Source organism: Pieris napi, chromosome 3 (genome assembly GCF_905475465.1).
Source record: "Pieris napi chromosome 3, ilPieNapi1.2, whole genome shotgun sequence".
Classification (NCBI taxonomy): Eukaryota; Metazoa; Arthropoda; class Insecta; order Lepidoptera; family Pieridae; genus Pieris; species Pieris napi.
The window spans coordinates 11,982,818-12,007,153 of NC_062236.1; the positions used below are offsets into that span (position 1 = coordinate 11,982,818).

The 24,336-nt window shown below is 31.8% G+C and overlaps 1 protein-coding gene across 7 annotated transcripts in view; it reads right to left on the minus strand.

The window, feature by feature from the left end:
- The window catches only part of LOC125063402, a 63,410-nt gene extending 43,116 nt beyond the window's left edge, over positions 1-20,294 (minus strand). For 5 of the 7 annotated variants that reach the window (XR_007119512.1, XM_047669827.1, XM_047669826.1 and 2 more), the window contains exons 1-4: positions 20,145-20,294; positions 5,066-7,383; positions 4,917-4,981; positions 4,037-4,215 (exon numbers count right to left, since the gene is read on the minus strand). Coding sequence is in view for 4 of the 7 variants with exons in the window: in XM_047669827.1 (XP_047525783.1) it covers positions 4,037-4,215; positions 4,917-4,981; positions 5,066-7,376 (2,555 nt within the window). In the remaining 3 variants the exon portion in view is untranslated. Of the gene's footprint in view, positions 1-2,466; positions 2,593-4,036; positions 4,216-4,916; positions 4,982-5,065; positions 7,384-20,144 lie in introns of those variants that run through there. The other 2 variants (XM_047669831.1, XM_047669832.1) reach the window with 2 other exon arrangements.
- Between the last annotated feature and the right edge of the window lie 4,042 nt (positions 20,295-24,336).

A 24,336-nucleotide genomic window follows, 5' to 3' on the forward strand; every position in this document is an offset into this window, starting at 1 on the left:
AAAATATTGTCTAAGCTTAATCGAGTTCGCTAACATTGTATTTACCCCAAATGTATTAACGCGATGTTAACATTATTTGTAGTAGCGATATTTATTTTAGCAGTTAATGTTTCAATAGAGGGTTTTCCTACTTAACCAATGATATTCCAGATTCGTTTAGTAATATTTTTCTCTTGTATATATTTAGTTTAATTATATATTTATTGTGGAGGCCGTTCGCGCCTATAACACTTTTGTTTTGTAAATATAAATCTAAGTTATAAGTTCTATAAAAGTAGTAAGTTCTTTCTATGTAATCAGTTCTAACTAAGTAGTAAGTTCTATCTAAGTAATAAGTTATTTCTATGTTGTAAATCTTTTATATTTACGTTATAAAGTTTATTTTTTGTTGAATGGTCAGAAGATCTTATAATTATAGGAAATCCTCTAATACGGCAGTTTTGTATATTTATAAAATGAAGTGGTAATTAGTCCATTGAATCGCGAGTTTTAACTTCTTAAGTCGCTGACTGCGGTAATTGGCACTTATATTAATGAGGCAATTGCAAAAAATTTAATAATGATACGGAGGGAGTAGAGATTTTTTATTATGAACCTTTTGTTAATATAGATCAGCTTTAGAATTCTTGAGGTCGTGCGTTTGAATCCTGGTATTGTACCAATGGTTATATTTGTATATTTTTTTAAGGAGGCTCATCTGATGATGTCAAGTGATACCGCCGCTTATGGACACTCACATTGCCAGAAGGCCAAGTGCCATGCGTTTAAGAATTGGTACGCTCTTTTCTTAAAGGACCCTAAGTTGAATTGGTTCGGAAAACTTCAGTGGGCAGCTGGTTCCACAATTCTGTTGGCTTCTTGCAATTATTAAACGGTAAAATCTTATAGACTAACAATCGAGGTATATCAGCCATAGAAGGCTGATCACCCACTAAAAAGATATGGACCAAGACCCATGACGTGTAGTGGCCAGTGGGTTGGTATTGATTAACTAAGCAAATAGGTATACGTATGAATACATTGGCATTTATCCAGAAACTTTAATGTAAGTGTTATCGACAGTAATAGACTGCCACAAAACACCAGAATTCTATTTTCATATTAAAGCTTATAAAATATTGGATTACCTAGAAGATAAAGAAGCTTGGAATTAAAAATAATTTGCTCCAGCTATTTAATTTAATTGTAACTTATAATACTGATTATACTGAACAAATGAATTTTGAGTTTGAGTTACCGGTGTAATTGCTGTGAGACGCACTTGTGTGAAGACAGCATACTGTCTTCAGCTGGGTCTATAGTCAATGATAGATCATGCGTACGAGTCTGGTTAAAGCAATCTGATGATTGAATTTTGTTTATGCTAAAATGAGTTCAAACGCAGCGTTGTCCTAGTTAAGCCTGGGATTTTGAGTTTATGAGTTTAAAATTAGGGGGAGGCCTATTCCAACGGGTTATAAAAATAGTTCAAGATATGTCAGGACTAAAAGTCAGATTTCCCTAGAAGGTAATAAAACATTGTTTAATCGTTAAAAAGTGAAATATCAACTCGCCTTTAGCGAAGAACTGATTTTTTGTTTGTTCCGGTGAAATATTTTCTTCTTAATTTTACATTTATTATATAATAAATGATTGTGTCTTAATCATATATTTTACCACGTTTAAAAAAAACAGAGACATTATGAGTAACGTGTAGATATATTTTTTTTATCTCTAAACGTTACCTTGTGGTATACGGATAATAAAAATCAATATTTGAAAGAGAGACATAAGAAAACTGGATCTAGCTTTCATGTTTGTGAAGAACAAACATATATACCAAAGGAGAAAGGCAATATTCAAACATGTAGATGTTGTATGGAACTATATGCAATTGCATGGCACATGTCTGATTTTTATGTAATAGGAGCCAAAAGGGCAGGAGGAAATATATGAAATAAAATATAAACTATTTTAAATGAGTAAGTATGGAGTTTTATCATTCTTCACCATATGAAACTACCTTTTTCGAAGGGTCAACTAGTAATTTTTTTAAACGTTTTAACTTGTGATTTTGACTTCCTAATTAAAATAAATGATTTGACTTTGACTTTCAGTAAAACCTCATTTGATTTATAGACCTATTCATTAGCGATTGAAGTGAAAAGGTATAGTTAAGTTACCTGATGAGAAACGTGGACCAATTTAGGCAAGCCGAATATTGGAAACCGCCATTGAAACTGTTACACTTATAAATCATTAATTTAAACATAGTTTATTTATAATATTTAGGAATACTAACATCGATTAAGAATAAATAATTTAAGGTTAACATATATTTAATAACTTGCAAAACCATGTGTTTTTTTTAATAATAAAGTCATAATTCAGTTTTTACCAAGCAATTACGAATGTTATTATTTAAATAAAGCATGGAACGTTCCATTTTCAAAAAAGCTCGATTCATAGACAACACAAAACACTTACAGATTCAAGAAAAAAATCCTTTACACAAACACACACTACACAACACTTAGGTTTTTAGGATTTTAGCGTGCGGGCGTAGTTACAGTGAATATCCCACGACTGGCCGGGTAACGCTTGGAAATCGATCGCTGTGCGCATAACGCTGCGCGTAACCCTATATCTTATGTATGAACAGGGCTACTGTCCGTTCCGTACGAAATTAAAGACAATACTGTATTCATAATTAAATGGCCAAAAGGTTGTAACGTGTTATTATAGATAGAGGACAAATCTTTGTTTTTAATTTATTTTATTATTATTTATTACATAAGATGTCATGTGGAACATGGTGTAATGGTAAATCCTTACAAACGTTGTGTTAAACAAAAAACTTGGCGATGATAAAGAGTGGCGGAGAGTTTATAGCCAGTTCTTCTCTTCCGTTCGATGCCCTTGATTTGAGAACTGGCAGTAAATGTAAAATTAGTATTTTTTTTGACGTTCATAAGTGTACATTGTAATACCTATATCAATAAATGATTTTGACTTTGACTTGAAATATCTCAATTATTATTTATGTTGAATTTGTAAGGCTTTCGTATTTTATTTTACTTAAATCTTGTTAATAATGAATCAACACAGAAGAGACGTGGGCTGATTGACAGAAAATTTTCTTTCTCTCAAAGCATTATTGGCGTTTTAATACAAATCAATGTCATGTGTAAAAAATATATTATTATATTATATTATATTATATAAATTAGAAATGTGTTTTTTTAACATAGACTATTTGTATATTTATTTTATGGGTATTTTTTAGTAATATTTTGTACAAATTGGGAGCCCTAGTGAACGTATTCATCCCCTCACTAACATTCTATTTAATTATGTTTCTTTTAACAAATTCACTCTAATTATACAGTTAACGGTGTTCTTATGAATTTTATATCATTTCTAGATGAGCCCTCTATTACAGGTCAAGGAGAATGTGTGGAGGTTCCTTTTGGATTACGGAGTAATTCGAAAACCTTCTAAACTAACCGTTGTGGTATCTGACAGAATGACCTGTGCCATGGAACATGTCTGCTCATAATTCTGAGCCAGGGCCGTTTACAACCACAAACACACACATTACATTACATTACTTAAAATGCACCTTATTCCTTTTTTGATTATTAATTTATATATATTATTAAGAGGAGTCCCTTTAGCCAATGTTTCGAAGATACTGGCAGCGTTCCCCCTTTGAATAGCTGGACTAAATATTTGTCCGAGATAGCTGCCAGCTCTTCGGTCTCCTGTGATGTCGACTAACCTTTTTGCTATTCCTTTGCTAAATCCTTATAGCGCTAGGACCCCACGGACCAAGGGTCTAGACACCGAATTATAATTTTATTTTTTTTTAAATTATTATTATAATTGGGTGATAAAGGTTTTGAATTGTTATGTACTGAAAATAATTGTTACCAACCAGTGGATGATGATCACAATTTTCTAATAACCAACTACTATTTAATAAGAAGGTCCTTGAGTTGTTGAAATCTTCTTTCAGTGAATTTTGTACATACGAGTATAATATCAGACTTCGTACCTGTATTTCTTGTCTCTGTGCCACACAGAGATGTGGAGCATTTGGTGGTCATAGACGGCAGACGGCAGGGATAGCGTCAAGTGTCTCTGGAACTCTGGCTCTCTCTTTCCATAAAGAACGGAAGTGCGCTGGAAAATTGATCGCTGCGACTGATTTTCTGCTTCACCACTGATAACAACCTATAAATATACAGATAGTTAGTGCAAAATTATTATAGTAATGTAGTGTTTTGTAATAACAAGTATATTTTAGTAAATACTGTTTTTTAGACTTATGATGCAACAATAACATATTCTAATTAAATGAGGAAAAAAATACCAAGTGCTTCTTTTGCGGTCGTGCGTATATATATATTGTTAATGCGTTGTATGTAAAATATGTTCTCTACCTGCCAGAGGTCTAAGTCTAAAATAATTCTTTAATCTTACTAATTTCTTTCAAATGTAACGACTGATTAAGAAATCATATTGAAGTTTTAGCTAAATAGCTTGAGTAAGTGTTATATCGAATCTGAGTGTCAATTGTTTAAAATAAAATAGACAAAAGTCTATTTTGTTTTTATGGAACTCGATTTCTAATGAAAATTAACCGTAACAGAGCGGTAAAGTTATTTACGCCAATAACATAAATGAGATACTAAAATTTTATGACCAAACTTTCTCGATTTTATGTTTCAAAACATACTTCCTAGCCTAGTTCTATACGCACTCTTTTAGTATGTCTAAAAATCTTTATAATATAAACCTATCAGAATGGCATTATTTCACAAGTGTAATGTCGACACATTAGAATGTAGTTTTAAAATGGCGAAAAACTTTTGTCAAAAATGTTTAAGATAAATGTGTTGTTGATGGATAACATAAAATGGTAGACAAATTACCTTTGCATATGCGTTTATTTCATCCGTTTTTCCTGAAGTTCTTTGTAAGTCTCGACACCGGATCACTGTAATTAAATTATCATTTAGTTATCTAATCAATGAAAAAATAGTAAACAATTAATAAGAAAGGAGCGATAGTCACCACTCACCGTGTACATCTATCAAATCGTCTCTCGTAATAATTTCTAAATCAATCGTTCCCTTCAAAGCCTGGAATCGATCTGCACTCCTTTCTAAACGATTACTTGCAATACTTCCACGCTTTTCTTCGCTACTACTAATACTATTCTCTTCAGGAGAATATGTTAGGCATCGTCGTGACGAACGATGTTCTATAACCGGCGTCGCTAAATCATTTGGAAGCATATCTTCATACAGTTTACTAGTTTTATGTGCTCTGTCTTCACTGAGATTATTGCTTGTTCTTTTTAAGTTTGGAGCAGGAGTTATTGGACTTGGTATACCAGTTTCAGTCAAACCAAATAATTCTTTTGATCTTTTGTTTAGTGCTTCACAAGGTTTTAGACTACTATGAGACACAGTTGACGAAATGGAATGATTTGGATCACAGCTACTGGGTTCACTGTGAACAGTACGTATGGATTTCTCCTGCAAATCCGGGCTTGGTAAGCCTATCTCATGAGAGAGAGGAGATGATTTTGCCTCTCGTTGATATTCACTATCATTACTGACTGTAGACTTCTTTCTTCGTATACATTTTTGTCTTCTTAATCTATTGTTACCAAATTCTTTAAGAGCGGTGTGTAAATCTGGCGTCGATTCAGAGGACATGTTTTTTATATTTGGGCTGTCCATAGAATCGTTCATTGAACGTGAGCGCGCTAAGGATCTATTAAAACATTCAATATATCTTTCTTTAGCTTTCACATCAATGTCCGGTGTTTTGACTTCCCTTTCATTGTAACCGTCACCATCATCTAAGATATATCCTCCAATTGGGACATTTTTCAATAGCTTTGCCGTATCTCTTTGAAGTGGTAAGATTTTCTTAGTGGGTGTTGTTTTCGGTGAGTTTTCTCTGGAAATATTAACGCATTTTGCTTCTTTAATTATATTATTTTTCACCTCTCTAGGAGGATTAACAAATACATCGTTTTGATAAACATGGTCTTTTACTATATTTTTTTCATCCGCTTCCTTTTGCAGTATTCTTCTTTTAGATTTAACTATTTTTGTACTTTTAATTATATCTTCTATCATTCTTTCAAGAGTTATATCGCCCATTTGTGTAGTAGAAACCGTTGATTCTGCAACACTCCCCACGGAATCTTTACCTAATATATATTTATTTTCCAGTTCAGTTGAACTTTCTTCGTCTTTGATTGGTATAGTAAAGGGATTTTCAATTTTTGGGAAATATTCTGTTATTTCTTCATGGGGATAGACATTAACTCTTTGAGATTTTGTATGCGTGCTCATAGCACTAAACCTTAAAGCAGCAATTTTAGCAGATAATGGTGTAATAGATACTGGTGAACAACCATCCCTCAACAGTGCATGTGTATCTTTTTTGTCAATGGAAGGTGATTTAAATGAACTTTCAAAATCATTCGATTTTTTTCTCGTTCTCTTAAGCGATCGTATATTAATTAAATCGTTATCATTTTTATTAAAATATAAAGGGTTATCAGTAAATATTCTATGCCCAAATATAGGAAGGGTTGATTTTTCTAAACGAGTTTTATCTAATGGTTTTTCTACGCAGTTAATAACTAAGTTTTTATCGTATTCAATTTCTGCAATATCTTGGTTTACACTTTTCGTCGTGCATACTGATTTTAATCTATCTATTTGTTTGGCGAGTGCTATCGAACTTTTACTGCTTTCCGTAGTAGCACTTAACCTGTCTGAAAGATCATTTAATGATGGTTCAGAGACACTGTGACTTAAAGTTGATCCACTGAGATGACTGCGATCCATAAGCTTAATTTTTCTCTCAGATTTATAAGCGATGCTGTTTCTAGAAAATACTTCATTATTGTTGAAAGCGGCCATTTCAAGTTTACGTTTCTTTGCTTCACGTACTCTTCTACTATACGTTGGTGGTGTTGGTGGTAAATCCGTTGATACCTCTTTTTCATCGTAAATGATCTTTCTCTTTTCAAAATGAGGTGTAACAGATGTAGGAGTAATATTACTTACGTCTTTTAATGCATTATTTTCGGGTTTTTTGAACCCTTCTCGATAATAATTAGGGGTGTGCCCTATGTAATTTATATTTTCCTTATCGACATGTTTACTATTTTTCCTAGCAGCGGCACCTAGTGATCTTCTTTGATATCTACTTGGTTTTTTTGTCTTCTTAACTGATTGAGCATCTAAGGATCTACGCAGCCGGTCATCATATGGTCTGTTATTAATTACTAGATCTTCTTGTTCATTCTCTGAATTAACGTGTATCTCTTGGCCTTTTTTGCCATACACTGCCCACTTCAACATTTTGAATCTGTAACAAATTAAAACAAGCCTCAATTATGTTAAAATATATTACAATGCGTACAATCCGAAATATATATATATATAAGAATGAGTTCTATTGCCGACGAAACAATAGTTGTTCAAGACCCAAAACAAGGCTGTGAGAACTTGCTAAATGAAGGAATATTGAATTAATCGGTTATTTAAACAGTATATGTTACTGTTGTATATATAGTACTATATTTATTATGTATATTTATTAATCATGAAGAAAAAATTGATAAAGCCATTACGTATTTATCGTTCATATAATGAAACTTTGAAGAGCGATTCTGCGAATAAACGAATTTCCATTAGCATTAATAGAATTTTAAAACAGCCAATTGCTTTAATAAATAAGCACATCAAGCTTCACGTGAAATAAAACAGTTTCGTGGTTTAGTTATACACATTGAACTATTTATTATTCGCATATAAAATTAAGTTATGCTGTATAAAAATGGGGGAATAAAAGAAACCTCGTTACACACGCGTAACCAGATATTCTAGCCTGATCAATCCTAGAATAAATCTAACGTAGACAAAATAGATCAATTGTGTTGACAAGATGGCGATTTGTATCACAGTTACATGGAATGTGGACATGAAACAATTTCACGGGCATCAAACAAAGTCGTGATTCTTGTAATTGACTATCTAAGATTAGCTATGGTTATTTTCTTATTCGTGATCTATATTTGAAATACAAAACCGTTAGACTAACACGCTTACAAGACGCACTAGTCAACGATTTATTTCTGAAAAGCATGGTTACAATTGCTTTTATTAGCATGTTTTATTACCTACCTATATTTTATTCGACAAAAAGCAATATTATTAATACATGAAATTCCTTTTTATTTATCTTTTAAACAAACAAAAATTCCTACACTTAAACTACTATAGTCACACACATAGTATGATAGTTGTCAAATTCATACAAGTGACTTTTGAATGTTAGGGCTAACTAAAAGCATGCGCCTGCGCCTGCGAACTTTTCAGACCACCTAATATTTAATTCTGTAAATGCGTTTTATTCAAATATTAACTCCCGTAAATTACCTACTTAATAATTTACATAAAACCCTCTAAACTAAATATTCATAAAGGTAATAAGAAAAGCAGTGTATAATTACGCACCGTATTTAGGAAATTATAAGGTCAATCTTCCGTCAATAAACATCCTAATCACAGTCTAAAGCTATTAAAGCGTCATTATGCAAAGTCATTCCTTAAAGTTCAGTACAAACGAACCTTTGTTGGAATTTAAAAACGGCCGATTTCATCTCGGTTACGCTAAGGCAATAATTCATACTTCCCGCTGAACCAAATTGACTGTGTAATTAGAAACTTGGCGCGCTTTTTACAAACCATAGTCTGACAGACACATGCTGCGTTCCGAAACCAGTGTGTACACAAAACGACCCTGAAGAATTCGCGAACTAAATACAACACCGCAAAAACAGGGCGTACGACTGGATCCATTATCCGTCTCCCTTCTTTCAAATTACAATTGAATTTAAAGATTTCTCGCAGTATTTTTTAATATCGCATGCACGTCTCGACTCCCAAAACCTGGGGTCCGAGAACAAAGCGTCTTGAACATAGGTTTCGGAATTCGATAGTACAATTCCTGAACGCGTAACGGAATAAGGTCTAGATTAAGAATTTCAAATTTAGAATTGTAAAGATCGTGCGTCAACGACATTTCGTTGAAAGGAGAACACGTTTAGCCATATTGGTGAATGTTAATTCATTAAATTCAGGATAAACTAGTAAATGTGTGCTTAATAGCTTTGCAATAAGAGTGTCACAGAGTACAAAACAAAAAGGAGTGATGTCAGGATGAAAGGAGAACCGGCTTGTGCCAAAACGGATATTTTATTGTAAGAAATTTTAATGAAAGTTATCTCAGAGGCTATCTAAAAGTGCTTCGACTAACAAACGCAATAAAATTCTATTAAACCTACCAAGGTGTGAGCAACATTTTGCGACTCATGAGAAAATTCAGATTTGTATTCATTCGTTTTGTATGACTTCTCGCTGTTCCTAAGTACTCGACCGGCGGAGTGGTTGGTTTTGCTGGTGATTATGCGTAACTAGGTAAAATATGTCGGTTGCTGTCAGGTGGCGTTTCATGAATAATTCAGATTCCACCCCCTATGCCTATGACAGACCTGTAAATATGCATTTTTATGCGTCATTAATTAAGGAGCACTACTGTACTGAACTATGTTTGTCGGAATATTTATTATAGATCACTTATAACTATCAATTTTTGTTTAGACTTAATTTCAATTTGAGCAAATAAACGAGCTATTGAATTTTGAAGTGATTGCAACTTAAAGCAGAGTTTGGCCCATATTGATTTTCGAATTTGTATTTTTAAATATGTGTGCTTTTTTTCCAATTAGTTTAGTAGTTTTTTTAGTTTACCAGTCATATATTAAAGATACCTAAAAAATATACTAACATACTATCTGTTATCTGTGGATCAATTAGCTTTTTAGGTAGCGTTTAATTAACAGCTAAATAACATTACCCAGTTTATCCAGGGGTCTAATATATCTGAAGTAAATTGTCAACAAAAAAATCAAATTAAAATAGCTATATAGAAATTGATTTTTCTTATTAGATATTTAGGGTACGTTTAGAGAGTGAAAATAGCAATAGTTTTTCAGGGGTTTATAAATTATTGAGTCCATCATTGACTGTAGTGAGAAGTAACGTTGATGTCTGGGAGTTGCATAAACTTCCTAGGGATGATTAAAGGGAGTTAATTGTTTTTATTTTTTTATGATACAGCATACAAACATGCACACATCCCCTAATTTTCACCCCTCTACGATCAACCCCTATTTTTTATTATTGTAGATAGTTCCTAGAAACATACATGGCAAAAAAAATGTTTGCCGGGTCAGCGAGTACATACAAAAAAGTACTAGCTACAATTCAAATTCAAAATCATTTATCAATTTAGGTAAAATAATGTACACTTATGAACGTCAATACAGAAATACATATTAAATACTTCTAATTTTATATTGAGTGCAGTTCTCAAATCAAGGGCGTAGGAAGAGAAGAACTGGCAAAAAACTCTCCGCCACTCTTTTTAATCGCCAATTTTTTTGTTTTACAACATGTTTGTAAGGAGCTGCAACCATTACACCATGTTACACATGACATCTCCAAGCAATTAACTATTATTTTTAAGAAAAAAAAATAAAGATTTGTCCTCTATCAGCAGTAGCCATGGTGAAATAGTAGCACGCACTTACTTAATTTTAGTAACCCCAAGTTTTAAGTAAAACGGAAATCTTTATTTAAATTAGGCACTTTGTATAAGACCGCAGCTGTGCGCGGGAGCAGACGCGTGCGCAGAGATTTCTTTGTAACAAGCTAATGTTTCAAGGGTCCTTCAGTAAGTTTCCTTAAGGGCCCTAAAACTTAAGGTATGAATAAAATTACCTACGCTTATATGAAAATCGTTTTGACTTACATTAGTCGACGGAACTTTCTTTCAAGACAAAAAAGGAAGGAAAATGTTAATTGGGGTTTCTGCTAAAAACATAGGTTTTTACAGTACGAAATATACTGAATTTATTAAACATATTTCATATTTACAATTTTTTTAACCTACAAAGTAATAATAAAAATTATTAAAAAGAAAATCGGAACAAATTTAAAAAGTTTGGTCTCTGTTAATAACAAAGTAACTAACATGTACATTTAGTACATAATGTACATAAATGTACGATTGGGTGTAGTTACCATACCCCTTGTTCTTACTTCCCATGAGACCCACCTGCTAAACACAGGTGGTCACTCTTTACTTAACGTAATACTAATATATTCCTTCGTAAACACTGTCATAACACTCATATAAACAGCAAAAAGGACATGTTCGGAAAATTCGTGAGTTTTCTGCTTGCTCGTGTGCTTTCCACGCTTTTATATTCGCAATACAAGTCTCATCTACAAGGAGGAATACTTAAATGATCCTAATCCTTGGGATTGATTTCCCCCAGTTCAAACAATTTGTATGACAATACTTGGCGATTAAAAAGAGTGGCGGAAAGTTTCTTGCCAGTTCTTCATACCCGCTCTACGTCCTTGACTTGCGAACTGGTAGTAAACGTAAATTTACAATTAATTTAACTACAACTGACAATTCAAGTGTACTTGTTTACCTACATTAATAAAGATATTTTGAGTTTGAGGTTGAGTTTAAAGGAAGGAAATGATTCTTTATTATGCAGTGAACTTTACACTGCATAATAAAGAATCTCTATGGTTAAGATTCTATTGATACTCTATTAGAATAATAAACAAATGACGTAAAGCATATTATTTGGCTTCTCATGACATGACCATCACTAGGCTTTTATTTAATTTTAAATACAGCATATGCACAGAAACCTCTTCGTTATAAGACGAGAAATGTGTCGCTGTAACTCTTGGCCATCATTTTTATTTATAAGCTAAATGGTGAGCCTTATACCATTCGTGGATTTTCAGAGTAAGACCAATACAACTGTGTGGACAGCAGTCCACGTATCCTGTCATACTAGACAAATAAATAATGAAACATTTCTATAATAACTCACAATTTATGACACTAATTACTAAGTTGTAATGTAGCGAAACAAAAAGACTGCGACACAAAAGCATATTTAAAAGGTATAGTCAAAATAATTTGTTCATAATTTGATAACGATCTGTTCATTAAATTTTCTGCTAAAATTAACATAAAAATTTCATAATCTATGATGGCGCTAGAGCGACCATATGGCTGTATTAGATTAAAGTTAAAGATAACTGGAACATACTGACTGTACGTTATTTGGAGGTCTTTGAACTATTAAAATTAATATAAAAACAACAAATGATAAAGCACATAGTTGCTAATTATAATACTAATTGTATGTAGAACTCAATAATCGTGTTTAAATATCGCATTAACACTAAAATACTAGCAAAACACTTTGGTAATGTCAATTTTGAATTTATTAATGTCACCAGAGTGGTTATAACCCACTCATTATGATGTGTCAAGAGATATAAGGGCAAACCGCGAATATATAATTAAATTAGCAATTGTTTCTCCGTATGTATTAGATTGAGAAGAGATAATCAAATTTCTTACATGGCGAGCCAACATATAATATCGATAAGATTAAAGATATAATGGCCTATCAGGAGCCAAATGTGATAACTTCGGTTTAATTAGCTTGTCAATCGTATGCCTAGACTTAGCTGGATTGCCTAAAATGGCCCTAAAGTCCCTTTAAAAAGCTAAAATAGGCATTATGATAATTACCCGTACAATTTAGTACATAACTTAATTCCGGGAAAACATATTAGCAAAATATAGTCATAACAGAAAATCGAAGTAAAATATTCTCGCAATATTTTTACGCAATTCCTACGTGTGTTTCGTAACATGACCTGATTTGATTGGAAAAAGTATGTACCAGCTGTCAGCTCCTTTTACGGTGCTTAGATTACTCATAGATTATAAGTTGTAGTTAAAGATTACCGTTTTATAACCAGTAAAAAAGTAGATCGCCTAGCTATTAATTATTTTGTAAATATACAATTTAATGTTATGAAATCATTTCTATTAAGGCAGCAGCCTTATATACGTCTTGGATAAGTGTTGTAAATGCTTAAAAGGGTAAACAAAATTTAATGAATGTATTGATAACGAATGAACAAGATAAACATTTTTGGTAATTGTATAATTATTTCTTAAATTTATTTATTTATAAGTAATCTTACAGCTATACATTATATAAAGGAACATTCTTAGACTTAATAGATTACATTGATTAAGAAAACGAAACATAATGTAAGTCAACTAAGTACATTAATAGATAAATTTAATTTAACATTAAACAAACTACAACTTATTATTTTAAAGGTAAAATCTTTCTTGTAATCATATATATTTTTAAAAACTGTAATTATTTTGTAAATAAAACTGATTTATAGTAGTTTCAATACTTAGTTAACCTTTTCTTACATTGTCTATATCATATTATTGTCTTTTAATATACACTATAGTCTGTTGTTAATCCAAAGTAAACCTAACTATTGAAGATTCGCCCGTTTCCGGCTCATAAACATAAATCAACATCTTTATAAAACAATTCTTATAAAACTGTCTATAAATATTAGTCGTGTAAAAATAAAAGTTTGTTCGATTGCCTTGCTTGTTCATGCTTGCTTGAATAAATTTGTTTTTTTTAAGGTTTTGCTTGTCTTGGTTAAAAAGCGACATGTTGGTAACTGGCTGCACTTTAAAAGTCTATTCAATGTTACTTCCTATATGAATAGGATCTATATACAAGACGTTAAAAAATAAGCAGATGCCAGCGTTTCCAAGGGTTCCTTAATAAGTATTGTTGTCTCTCAATTGTTAAAATTGGAGTAATAATACACAATTGTTATACAATCTGGAGCAGAATCCGAATCTTCCGCCATTGTTCCCTTATCATTGTTTAAGGAAGTGCAAAAATGGAGTTCGAAGGTCATCTGTCAAAGTCGTTTTTATTTTTTTATCCATAGAGGCGAGAGTCGTTTGAGGTTTCGTGTAAGGAGTTTTTATTCTTGTAAGCTATGATTTATTTCTGACAACAATGTCGTCCGTGTATGGGAAATTTACGATGCTATATTGAGGGGCGGGAATTAGATTCCACGACAGTTATTGCTTATTATTATTTGAAAGGGTAATTGATTCTTAAGTTAGTAAGTAAGTCATAAATAAAGTTCAAAGTCATGCAATGTAAAGAGCTTTTTGTTATATACTATTTGCTGTTGCATTTGATATATAGATAAATACATATTTGTTAATGTTACAATGGAAGCTATAGAGAATTAAATTCTTCTAGCAATTTTTTCAGTTCAAAAGTTATTTTGTTACACACACATAAATTTAATGATATAGTTAAAGTTTCAATAATGGAATAATTAAAATAGTTTACAATCTTTTTATGTAAATAATTTAACAATTAACAAAAATATTTGTGTAAGTTTATTGCTATTGAATAGATCGTAAACTTCCCACTTAAGAAGTCAGTAAACCAAAGTTAATAATTAAAGCATAAAATTTTATTACTACAGTGCGGTAGGGTAGTTTTTTTGTATTATAAAGCAACTGGGACGAGATTCAGATTAAAAACAGACGTGTTTGACACTCGGAAATCTTGGCGAGTCTCCTCTTTGCGTCTTCTTACTCGTAAATGTCGTGTTCGTAGGAAAAGTAAATTATTACATAAAGCCATAGATTCTTATCATAGTTCTTATCTTAACATGAAGTTAATATTTAAAAAAAACTTTAGTCTAGCGTAAGAAAAATATGAACAATGCTTTTTTTTTAAATTCTAGGATTTACAATAGTTTAAAATTGACTTGAATTAATCTGGTTCAGTGCTGGGAACTTTTACTTAACGTTTTTTATATATTTGGCAATTTTTCTACGTCATGGTTGTTAAGGGGACTGTAATACATTGAATTGTATCGAATACCAGTTTTAATACGTCATGTCAGAACGGGAATTTTTTAATCAAATAGGTATTTAATGTTTGGAAATTAAACAAATCTATCCTTGTAATAAGGGGCAGACAGAACTTTTTGTGCTAACAAAACCGAAACAATTGTTTCGAAAAAATTAGATTTATCTATGAGTACTTTTTTTTTTCAAATTGATTTGAAATAAATAAAAAAGAAGAAACTGATATCGCTTTTAAAAGTAAAACTGTAAACTTTAAAATAAAATTAAAATAGTGACTAGTATTTATGTTACAATAATTTAATAAGAAATTTTTCGAAATTGGTTTAAAATTTAATCCATTCATTTGTATAGTTAACATGTCAAAATTAGACCGCCTTAGCCTGGGAACCAAGACCCTAATCCTTAAAACCAGGAGGTCATAGGCCAAGCAGGGTGATTTATTGCACATACACCTGGGGAACGCTTTGTATCAATTTAAATCGAATTTTAATTTAACGGTAAAGAAAACGTGGTTTTTATAGAATTTATTCATAAGTATTGTGCTTTGGTTAAAAATATTCTAATTTTATTTGGAAACTTATGTGTTTTTAGGTGTTATCTATATTTCGATACGTAGGTACCTAGGGTTCGCTTATCTGTCTTGCGATTCTGTAACTCACTTTTCGAACTCTCACAGCGGAAAAGTGAGTTACAGAATCGCAAGGCTGCTACTTTGAATGGTCCAGTGAATAGGCTATCTTGCTCTTACAACTTGTACTAATATCGATGAAAATATTTATGTGTTTTACAACAGTCTGCCAAGTTACTTAAAACTTTCCTTAATAATAAGTTAAAGTAAAAATAACATCTTTTAAATTGTTAAATGTCAAATACAGAAGAGTAAATTATTACAGAATATCAACGTTGTCGTCCCTCATTCATCTCCAAGGTTTAAAATCAGCAGAATTTTTCAAATTCTGTCTGCAAAAACCAACCTAGGAGTTCAGACACTTCTCATTCGAATTCTTCGCGAATATAATAGCATGAACACTACTGATCAATTAAAAAGTAACGAATATAATCTACATTATCTAGTTGTCTAGTGTCTATATTCTAGATATAATAAAAATTCACTTTAAATCTAGTTTGGTGTATTATAAAAACCCTTTACACAAATATTTAATTAATTTAATTCATTAAACGACCCCATTTTTCTTGATTAGATACGCGTTCCTCATTGCATATCAAAACAAGTATATTATAATAACAATACGACTCTAGAAGACATTTTTATGGCTCGGTTAACGCCTTAAGGAAGCGGCTGCGCGGTTTTTTGCTAATATATATTCATAAAATTATTATATACTATAAGTCAATTGAATAAGAACGCTTTTGAATCAAATAACGATTTGTTTTCAATAGGGTTGTCTTTTGTCTCATCGTTCACGTTGAAGTTTAACGATGAACGAACAGATAATTATAATTTGGTGGTCTATGGAAGTCTATTTAAGTATCTATTTAAGTATTGGGTATAAAATAAATCAGTGGCGCTACAACCTTGTTAGGTGACCTCGGATTTCTATATCTGTTTCATGATCATTTGTCAATTTAATAGGCAAGTAGATGATCCTGTGCCTGACGCCGTCGATTTTTTGGTAATGATAAGAAATATAAATAGAAAATTAAAAAAAATTTTAAAAAGATTGGTCCCTGTGGCTTGTACCTTTAACGCTGGCAGCATTTTCTCGCTGTATTGCGATACTTATTTGTTGTGCGAGGAAAGCACCAGCTCTGGGGTCACCGGTACTATTACCAGGCGCCTTTTTAAATATTTACTTAGCTGTGCTCTTGAACCCCACGGTCCTAGAGTCTCTACTCCAAAGGAAACAAAATAAAACTTTACATTCTTATATTTGTGCTGAATTAAAAAAAAACGTTAATACGCATACGATTTCAACATTTTGTATCCTTACCTCGCAACGGCAAATGATTATATTTGTACTATGAATTTGTCGAAAAAACAGTGTTGTCTTTTATTTCCCACACTTAAAGAAATAAAAACTTGTAGAAGTCAGTAGACTGTAAAGCTCATATATTTTATAAAAATTGCAAAACGCACGGTCTACCGCATTTCAAGAGCTTTACTAATTCCTTGCGATCTCTTTCCTTCCTACCGTTTACGTATATTTTATCTCATTCATACATTAATTAAGGGTCTAACTGACCCTCAGAGGTGTGCGGATAGTGAGTTAAGAGGTTGTTGTGATCCATTGTTTTATTGTGCGAATCTAAAGGGTCTTCAAGGGCCCTTGAGATTTTATACGTAATTGACTTTTGAATTTGCGATCGATATATTTGTAAGGTCATCTGTGGTTTTAATAGAACGTTTGAGAGTGTAATTTTATATGGCAAATAAAAGCAAGTAACTAATTTTGATTTCGAAGTTTATTTATATAAACATATAACATAAAGAACAGTAAATGTTTCTTGAAGAGGATTCCTTCAGTCCATCATTAAATGGCAATTAAGAGACGTGGACACAGAGTTAAGAGAATCATAACGTAACAAAATTTAAAAAAAAAGGACTCTTCTGTTGCCAACCATAGTCATAAATCACAAATTAGATATACAAACAATACTTAAATAGTTAGATAATAGAATAAAACTTTTCCTACAACTGATTAAGTCAGATCCAGATTTAAAATTATATTCAATAACAGTAGAAATATTTTTTTTAAATAATGCGAATGAAAGTTTTCCTATTATTTTTTTTATTCAAAGTGGCGTTTGTGTTTTGGACTAGCTTATAAACTAAACAATAATGTGTAAGAAGCATAAAGACTCAAGCAAGAGGTTTTTTTATGTTTTTTCATCTATGTAGTTTGTAAATGGACAAAAATTCTTAGTTTTAAATTGTTACAATACAAGTTTTTTAATTGTTATAAATTGTATTAAGCAAGCGATGACATTAATTTAACAAATGTTTGACGTCCAATATAACCTGGAGAGTTCAGAGGGATGAAAGTTTAAGCATGATAGAATAAAAATAAAAATAAAAAATTTCGACATTGGGTACAAATGTATTAGAATATGTCCATAATGATAAAATAGTATATATCGCTAACAAATTGTTATTTTCCGTTGAGGATTTCCGTTCTTCTTACATCGTCACTACTTTGGGGTCATGTTGCCGTTACGTAGTATAAAACGTCCACATTAACACAAAAGAGAGTGCGACTTTACATGAATTACAATCTAGCCTATACAATAGTTATGGCTAATAATTAATATTATGTTGGCTTACTTTCTACAATACTAGTGAATAGCTTAAACTAAGGTAATGTTCATTAACAGTCTTAGTATTCTATAATGTTTTAACACTATGTTCGTGTGTCCGAGATACCTCACTTGCACTTATATTCACTACACTAGATTTATTATCTCAAAAGGTTTAGTTCTCTATAGGCGTGTTATTCCTGTTGTGTCAAGTAGATTGATTGCCTCAGCATTCACATGGATGTGTAGCCTGTTTAAGTGAGCTAAGGCAAATTGTTTCATCGTATTTAGGACTGTGTGTCCACATTAAGTTCTTTGTGGATACTTTCATTTTTAATAAACCATGGTACATTGACAATGTCCCGAAGAATCGTGTTCTCGCGTCTTAAAATGGCATTTAATGTCGTTCGACTTGAAAGCAGCTACTTAGCCTAAAACTAAAGCCTTAAAACGAACAGTCGAACAAAATTCATATTATTTTAGCCCAGACTACACACGGACCATATCAGAATTACCATTCGAAATTGCCGCCGTTACTTTTTTTTAAATGTCAACTATCATTAATTTATTCTGAATTTAACATAATATATACTTAAACCAAATTTAATCCTAATTTATCGCGGGATAGTTTACTTGCTTTAACCTCAAAATTAACTTTTACAGTTTAAATCTTCGACCGTAAAATATAAAATAGCGTTTTATACAGATACCGACCCTCGGACCCTCTTAAACTAATATTTGTATCCCTAAACAAATTTTAATGGACTGTCAACCCTTGCTCTATTTGCTTAGAATTTGTACTAATGGTTTTTAATGGAAATATAGTTCCTGACATATGTGTACTATATAATATAGTAGACACGTGGAGTGAATTAGGTTACAACGAAAGATGTTATGTTACTAATGTACGTTATTATTGTAAGTAAAGAAATTAGGAAACTCAGCCCCCGATCTAATGTATGAACATAGCTACATTTTTTTACTAAAGTATTAATTATACAATAATATTGTATCCAATAATATTATATATTATATAATAAGGGAAGTATAAATAAATATAATAATACAATAACTGGCTTAGCTAACCGATAAATAAGAGAATATAATATATAATGAATAATATTCATACTACATACTACATATTATGTAGAATTAATATACTTAATATACGTAGTAATAAATAACCAGTGCAGTGTTGGCCTAGTGGCTTCAGCGTGCGACTCTCATACATGAGGTCGTAGGTTCCATCCGGCTGTGCACCAATGGACTCTCTATGTGCGCATAACATTCGCTCGAATGGTGAAGGAAAACATCGTGGGGAAATCGGCTTGCCTTAGACTCAAAAAGTCGACGGGGTGTATCAGGCACAGGAGGCCTACGTACCTACTTGCCTGTTAGATTGACAAATGAAAATGATACAGGTAGAGAAATCTGAGGTGCATCCCTCAAAACAAAAAGGTTGTAGCGTTGTAAAATAAATAACCACCAAATAGTGTTGAAGTTTATAAGTTAAATTTCTAATACCTTATGTAAAATAATATGGTATAATGATTAAAATTAAGTTCAGTTATTATTAATATTTTTTAGGAATATTAACATAACTTGTATTAAACAATGTTGCACGTAAATTAAACTAAGTACGGTTCCTGGGTCATCGGGGCGCTTTAAATTACCACATTTAAAAATAGATTTTATGCAAAATAATAAAATGCTAATTACTATGAAACGAATTTAATGTAAATGTTTAAGAGAGTGCGTGTATACGGGGCGAAATTCTGATGATTTAGATAATCGCTTATAAAACTAAAAAAGCCTTGGTGAGCAAAGTACAGCCTTGGCTTGTACAAATACCGTCTAAACGTTTATAAATAACCTATAAACTTTGCATTCGATCCATAAAAGATCACACATCTAACGGAAGACTATTCCCTCGCATTTTGGCCTTTGTGTATCACAGATATAAAAAGATAAACGCTCACCAATATCAAAACTCCTTAAACGGTGCACAAAAACCTCCTTGCACGTACAAAATCCAATAAAAAGTTCCACATCACTAGTCCAATTGTTTTAAAACACTCGCAAACTTTTTCGCGAACCGAAAACCGAAACCACGTGCTTTCCCGCGCAAAGCTCGCGTTCGAATAACTTCTTTCTAACTTACCTGGGGACACCGTGACATTTGTTACAAATATTACGTCTCTATCGCACACGTTTCGTTATGTGTGTCAGAGAGGGATGGGTGTAGTCATTGTGAACGGACTTGGGGGCAGCTTTTTCTACTAGTGTTTTGTTTTCGCGCCTTATCGTGGTGTGATCCATTGATAAGGGTATCTCTTTGATTAAGAATTTGAATGGGGTCCTTCTAGTATGCGCAGGCGTCGGTAGGAATTACAATGAAACGAAATTGTCAATGCGACTTCAAAATATCTTACTTGACAGTTTGGAGACGTATTTTTAGCAATAATTTAAATTATATACGTATTTCCACATATAGGTTTAAGTAGACATTTATGTTTAAATTAAATAAATTACATTTTAAGGTTACAACTATAGATAAATTTATTCAAATCGTCTCAGTAATTGCAAGGTTACTAATAGACTTTATTAAAAAAGCTTCAAAGAAATTTGTGCCTTCTACAAATAAGGGCACACAAACACATTTTCTAAACACGCTCACAAAAGCTTTACAAAGTGAAAAGAGAAATCGTATGTAAAATTTAACAAGTAAAAAGTAGAGTCATCTTTGGTCCGTTAGTTGCGGTATTTAACGCGGTCAGTGGGTTTAGTTCCGTGCGAGACAGATCTGGACATGGCTTGGTCTACTACTAATTGGCTAATGACATAGGCATTGCTTGTAAAGTATTTTCTCACGGTTTTTATCGACTTAATAAAATGAGGATTCTATGTATGGTGCCAACGGAAAAAGAAAAACATCTACGTAACGACATTTTTTATTAACAGTCATAACAGGTTTTTATTAACATATACAATTTAAAGTGACGAAATCACTCTCGTAAAATATTGTATAATTTCAATTATTTTTAATTTCTTGAAATATTGCAAATATGCAAGAGTTGATCTATATAATAAGTTTATTCACATTTCTTCTTTTTTCTTTCTTCTTTGTTATATACACACATATATTAAATAACTTTTATGAACCCGTACTTTTACCCAATTTTTTTTACATCAGAATCAAATTTATCGACTTTTTCTAGTTTTCGTTAAAAACGCATTGAAATAACGAAGCGTGTCGTTTTAATCTACTGAGTCGTTTTAAGTACTTTACAATTTTTGCTCATAAAGAAAATTTATTACATTTTCGATTTGACCGTGAACGCGCGAATCTTTACCGGATGCCACATGTACGTTAGCTTTTTTACTAAAAAAATAACATTTTTAATTATTAAAAATAACAAATAAAGAAGACTTGTTACAGCACATTATGATGGGCAATTCAAGGCAATACCGAGTGGACCGGCATCACATCAGGACTATTTCTACTAGCGCAAGATACCCCCCATTTCAAAGTAGAAGACTAAAATGAATTTAAAAAGCTTGTTGCCTGTGGCAGTGTAGGCTTGCACCCTTTCCTTACAGTATTGATCTATAAAAAATATACATATAAATTATGAACTGACTATATATTTTAAGTAGCAGTATCGTTTGTATACAAGAGTAGTTAATAAGAATTGAAACTAAGATTAGATAAAGTACAAGTTAAACTCGCTTAATTAACAGCAATATTAGTTTTTTTGCAAATATATATATATATATATGTCAATTGTAAAATCAAAACAAAAATGTGTTTATACATAAATATGTATATGTATTCTCAAATTAGCGAACGCTTTAAAAAACTGTTAAATTATCTATACTCCAAAGGGAACGAAATCGAAATTGGAGGAAAGACTCGTTTCTCGTTTGAAAAATGTATTTTAATAACCGTAATAAGAAGGAAATAATATATAGATAGACTTGATAGCCTTTTCTAAATCTTATATGAAACATCAACAAAAGAAATTTGATGACAAGTCATTTGTGTATGTTACGCACCTGTTTTGAAACAACACAAAACTCTTTACAGGGCATCTCAAACTGCTTACTTATATTATTGAATCCTTCAAGAAAATAGCGTATTTACTCTATTTTATATATTCTAGCCGGCTTATAAAGCTATCTTCCACTACATGCCTCCCTATCAATAATAATAATCAGTGTCGCTACCATCTTTTTAGGTAACCTCAGATTTTTGTATCTGTTTCATGATCATTTGTCAATCTAATAGACAAGTAGGCGATCAGCCTCCTGTGCCTGACACACGCCGTCGGAGGTCTAAGGTTCCTCACGATGTTTTTCTTCATCGCTTTGACATTGAAATGCTTCCTCATAACATATATTATTTCAATAGCAATTAGTTATTAAAAAAAACTACTTAACAATAAAATATTTTATAATCAATTCATTAACTATTGAATCATTTAAAATAAGTTTGAGAACTGAACTCACGAAATGTTGATGTTTTACAAATTTCTAATTATAGTGCAACGACAGGTGTTGCATGTTTATCTTCGTATCACAATGGCTGTTCGTAATTTGTACGTCTGTCTACACGCTTTGATTAGACAACCAAAACAACCTTTCAATAGAAGGATAAATGGCCCTTCGTATATGGTTGATTAATTATTCAAATTTCGAATATCGAACCGCAAGTTTTTACGAAAAGTGACAACAAAGATGGCGACCAGTTTTTAGCATTAAGTTGAAACATTTTAACTAACATAATTTTAATTACTGGTTAGTGCTAAGTAGAGCATTGTAAGCTGTCTTGACCTCAGGTTTCTGAATCTTCTTTAATAATCACTTTTCTATTGCCAGCCTTTGGTGCCTGACACATGTGGATAATATGAGTCTTAGACCTGTCGGTTTCTACAGTGTTGTCTTGGCGCATGAGCGTATAAAGTATTACATATTAAGAAAGCGATTCGTAACTGGAGTACTTTGAGAGTGAGAAGTCATTGGAACAAGGAAACCTTTTCCACCCTTATCAATTGTTTTAATATGTTGTCTGATTCTTTATTTTAATTTTGGACGTGCTTGGTTATTATCCAATAAGAAGCCGTAATATCTATGCTGATGCATGCAAAATGAAAAAACTTAGTAAATTCTATGTTCAGGGAAGAACGAGTAATGCAATGCAATTTTTAACTCGGAAGTAAGTTCAAATGTTATTGTGTATATTAAGTTAATAATATTATTATAAAAATGCGCACATTATTATTGTTCAGAAGCGGATTATGAACCACCAAGAACGATACACTTACCAAATACTTTCTCTTACTACAGATACAGTATGGGCGACGAACATCTTAAAATTCTCCTTTGTAAAACTAACATTGTAAAACTAATGTAACTCGGAAATTAAAACGTTAACATATCATTATATCAAGTTGACACAGAAATTTCATTAGTTTTAGTGTAAATTGGTACATTTCCCACACAATAGGTAGCGCACCTGCGGGCAGCGTTTCGTGACGGACATGATATCACTCGGATATACTTAAACTTCTGATAGCTTTAATTGAATAACGTGGATAGTTTATAAGTAGTTGGTTAAGGTCCCTTTTACACGTACTTAATAGCTATGGCAATCGCTATCATATTTCGCATTTTAACGGACTCTAAAAGCGCGATGCTGTTTTCATAAACTAATATAATATAGTGAGATATGTTGAAATGTTTTGCGTTAAAATTGCTTATATTTATTTTTCACCAAAAATATATAACATATATTTAAAATTTGAGAAGAGATGTCCATAAATTTAATGGATATCCTATTATTTAGCCTATAAATTCTAAATTTTGATTTGAAATTACAAGAAATTTTTAATTCTAATTGTCGTGGCGCATGCCCAATCATTTCGAGTATGGACCGTTTCGCATCTTTAATTAGTTGTGTCTTAAAAACATCTTAAAATCTTTCAACTCTTTCTGTCAAAAGGTGTATATGCTGTATTGAAAAGAGATGTGTACATTACTTTTAGAATTAAATTTTTCAAGTCCATACCAAACGTACAAAAATAAAATAAACTTTATATTGGCTCAAAATAAACACACCTTTAAAAGGATTATGTTAACAGTCTGTTAAGACATCTGTTATCCGACAGATAA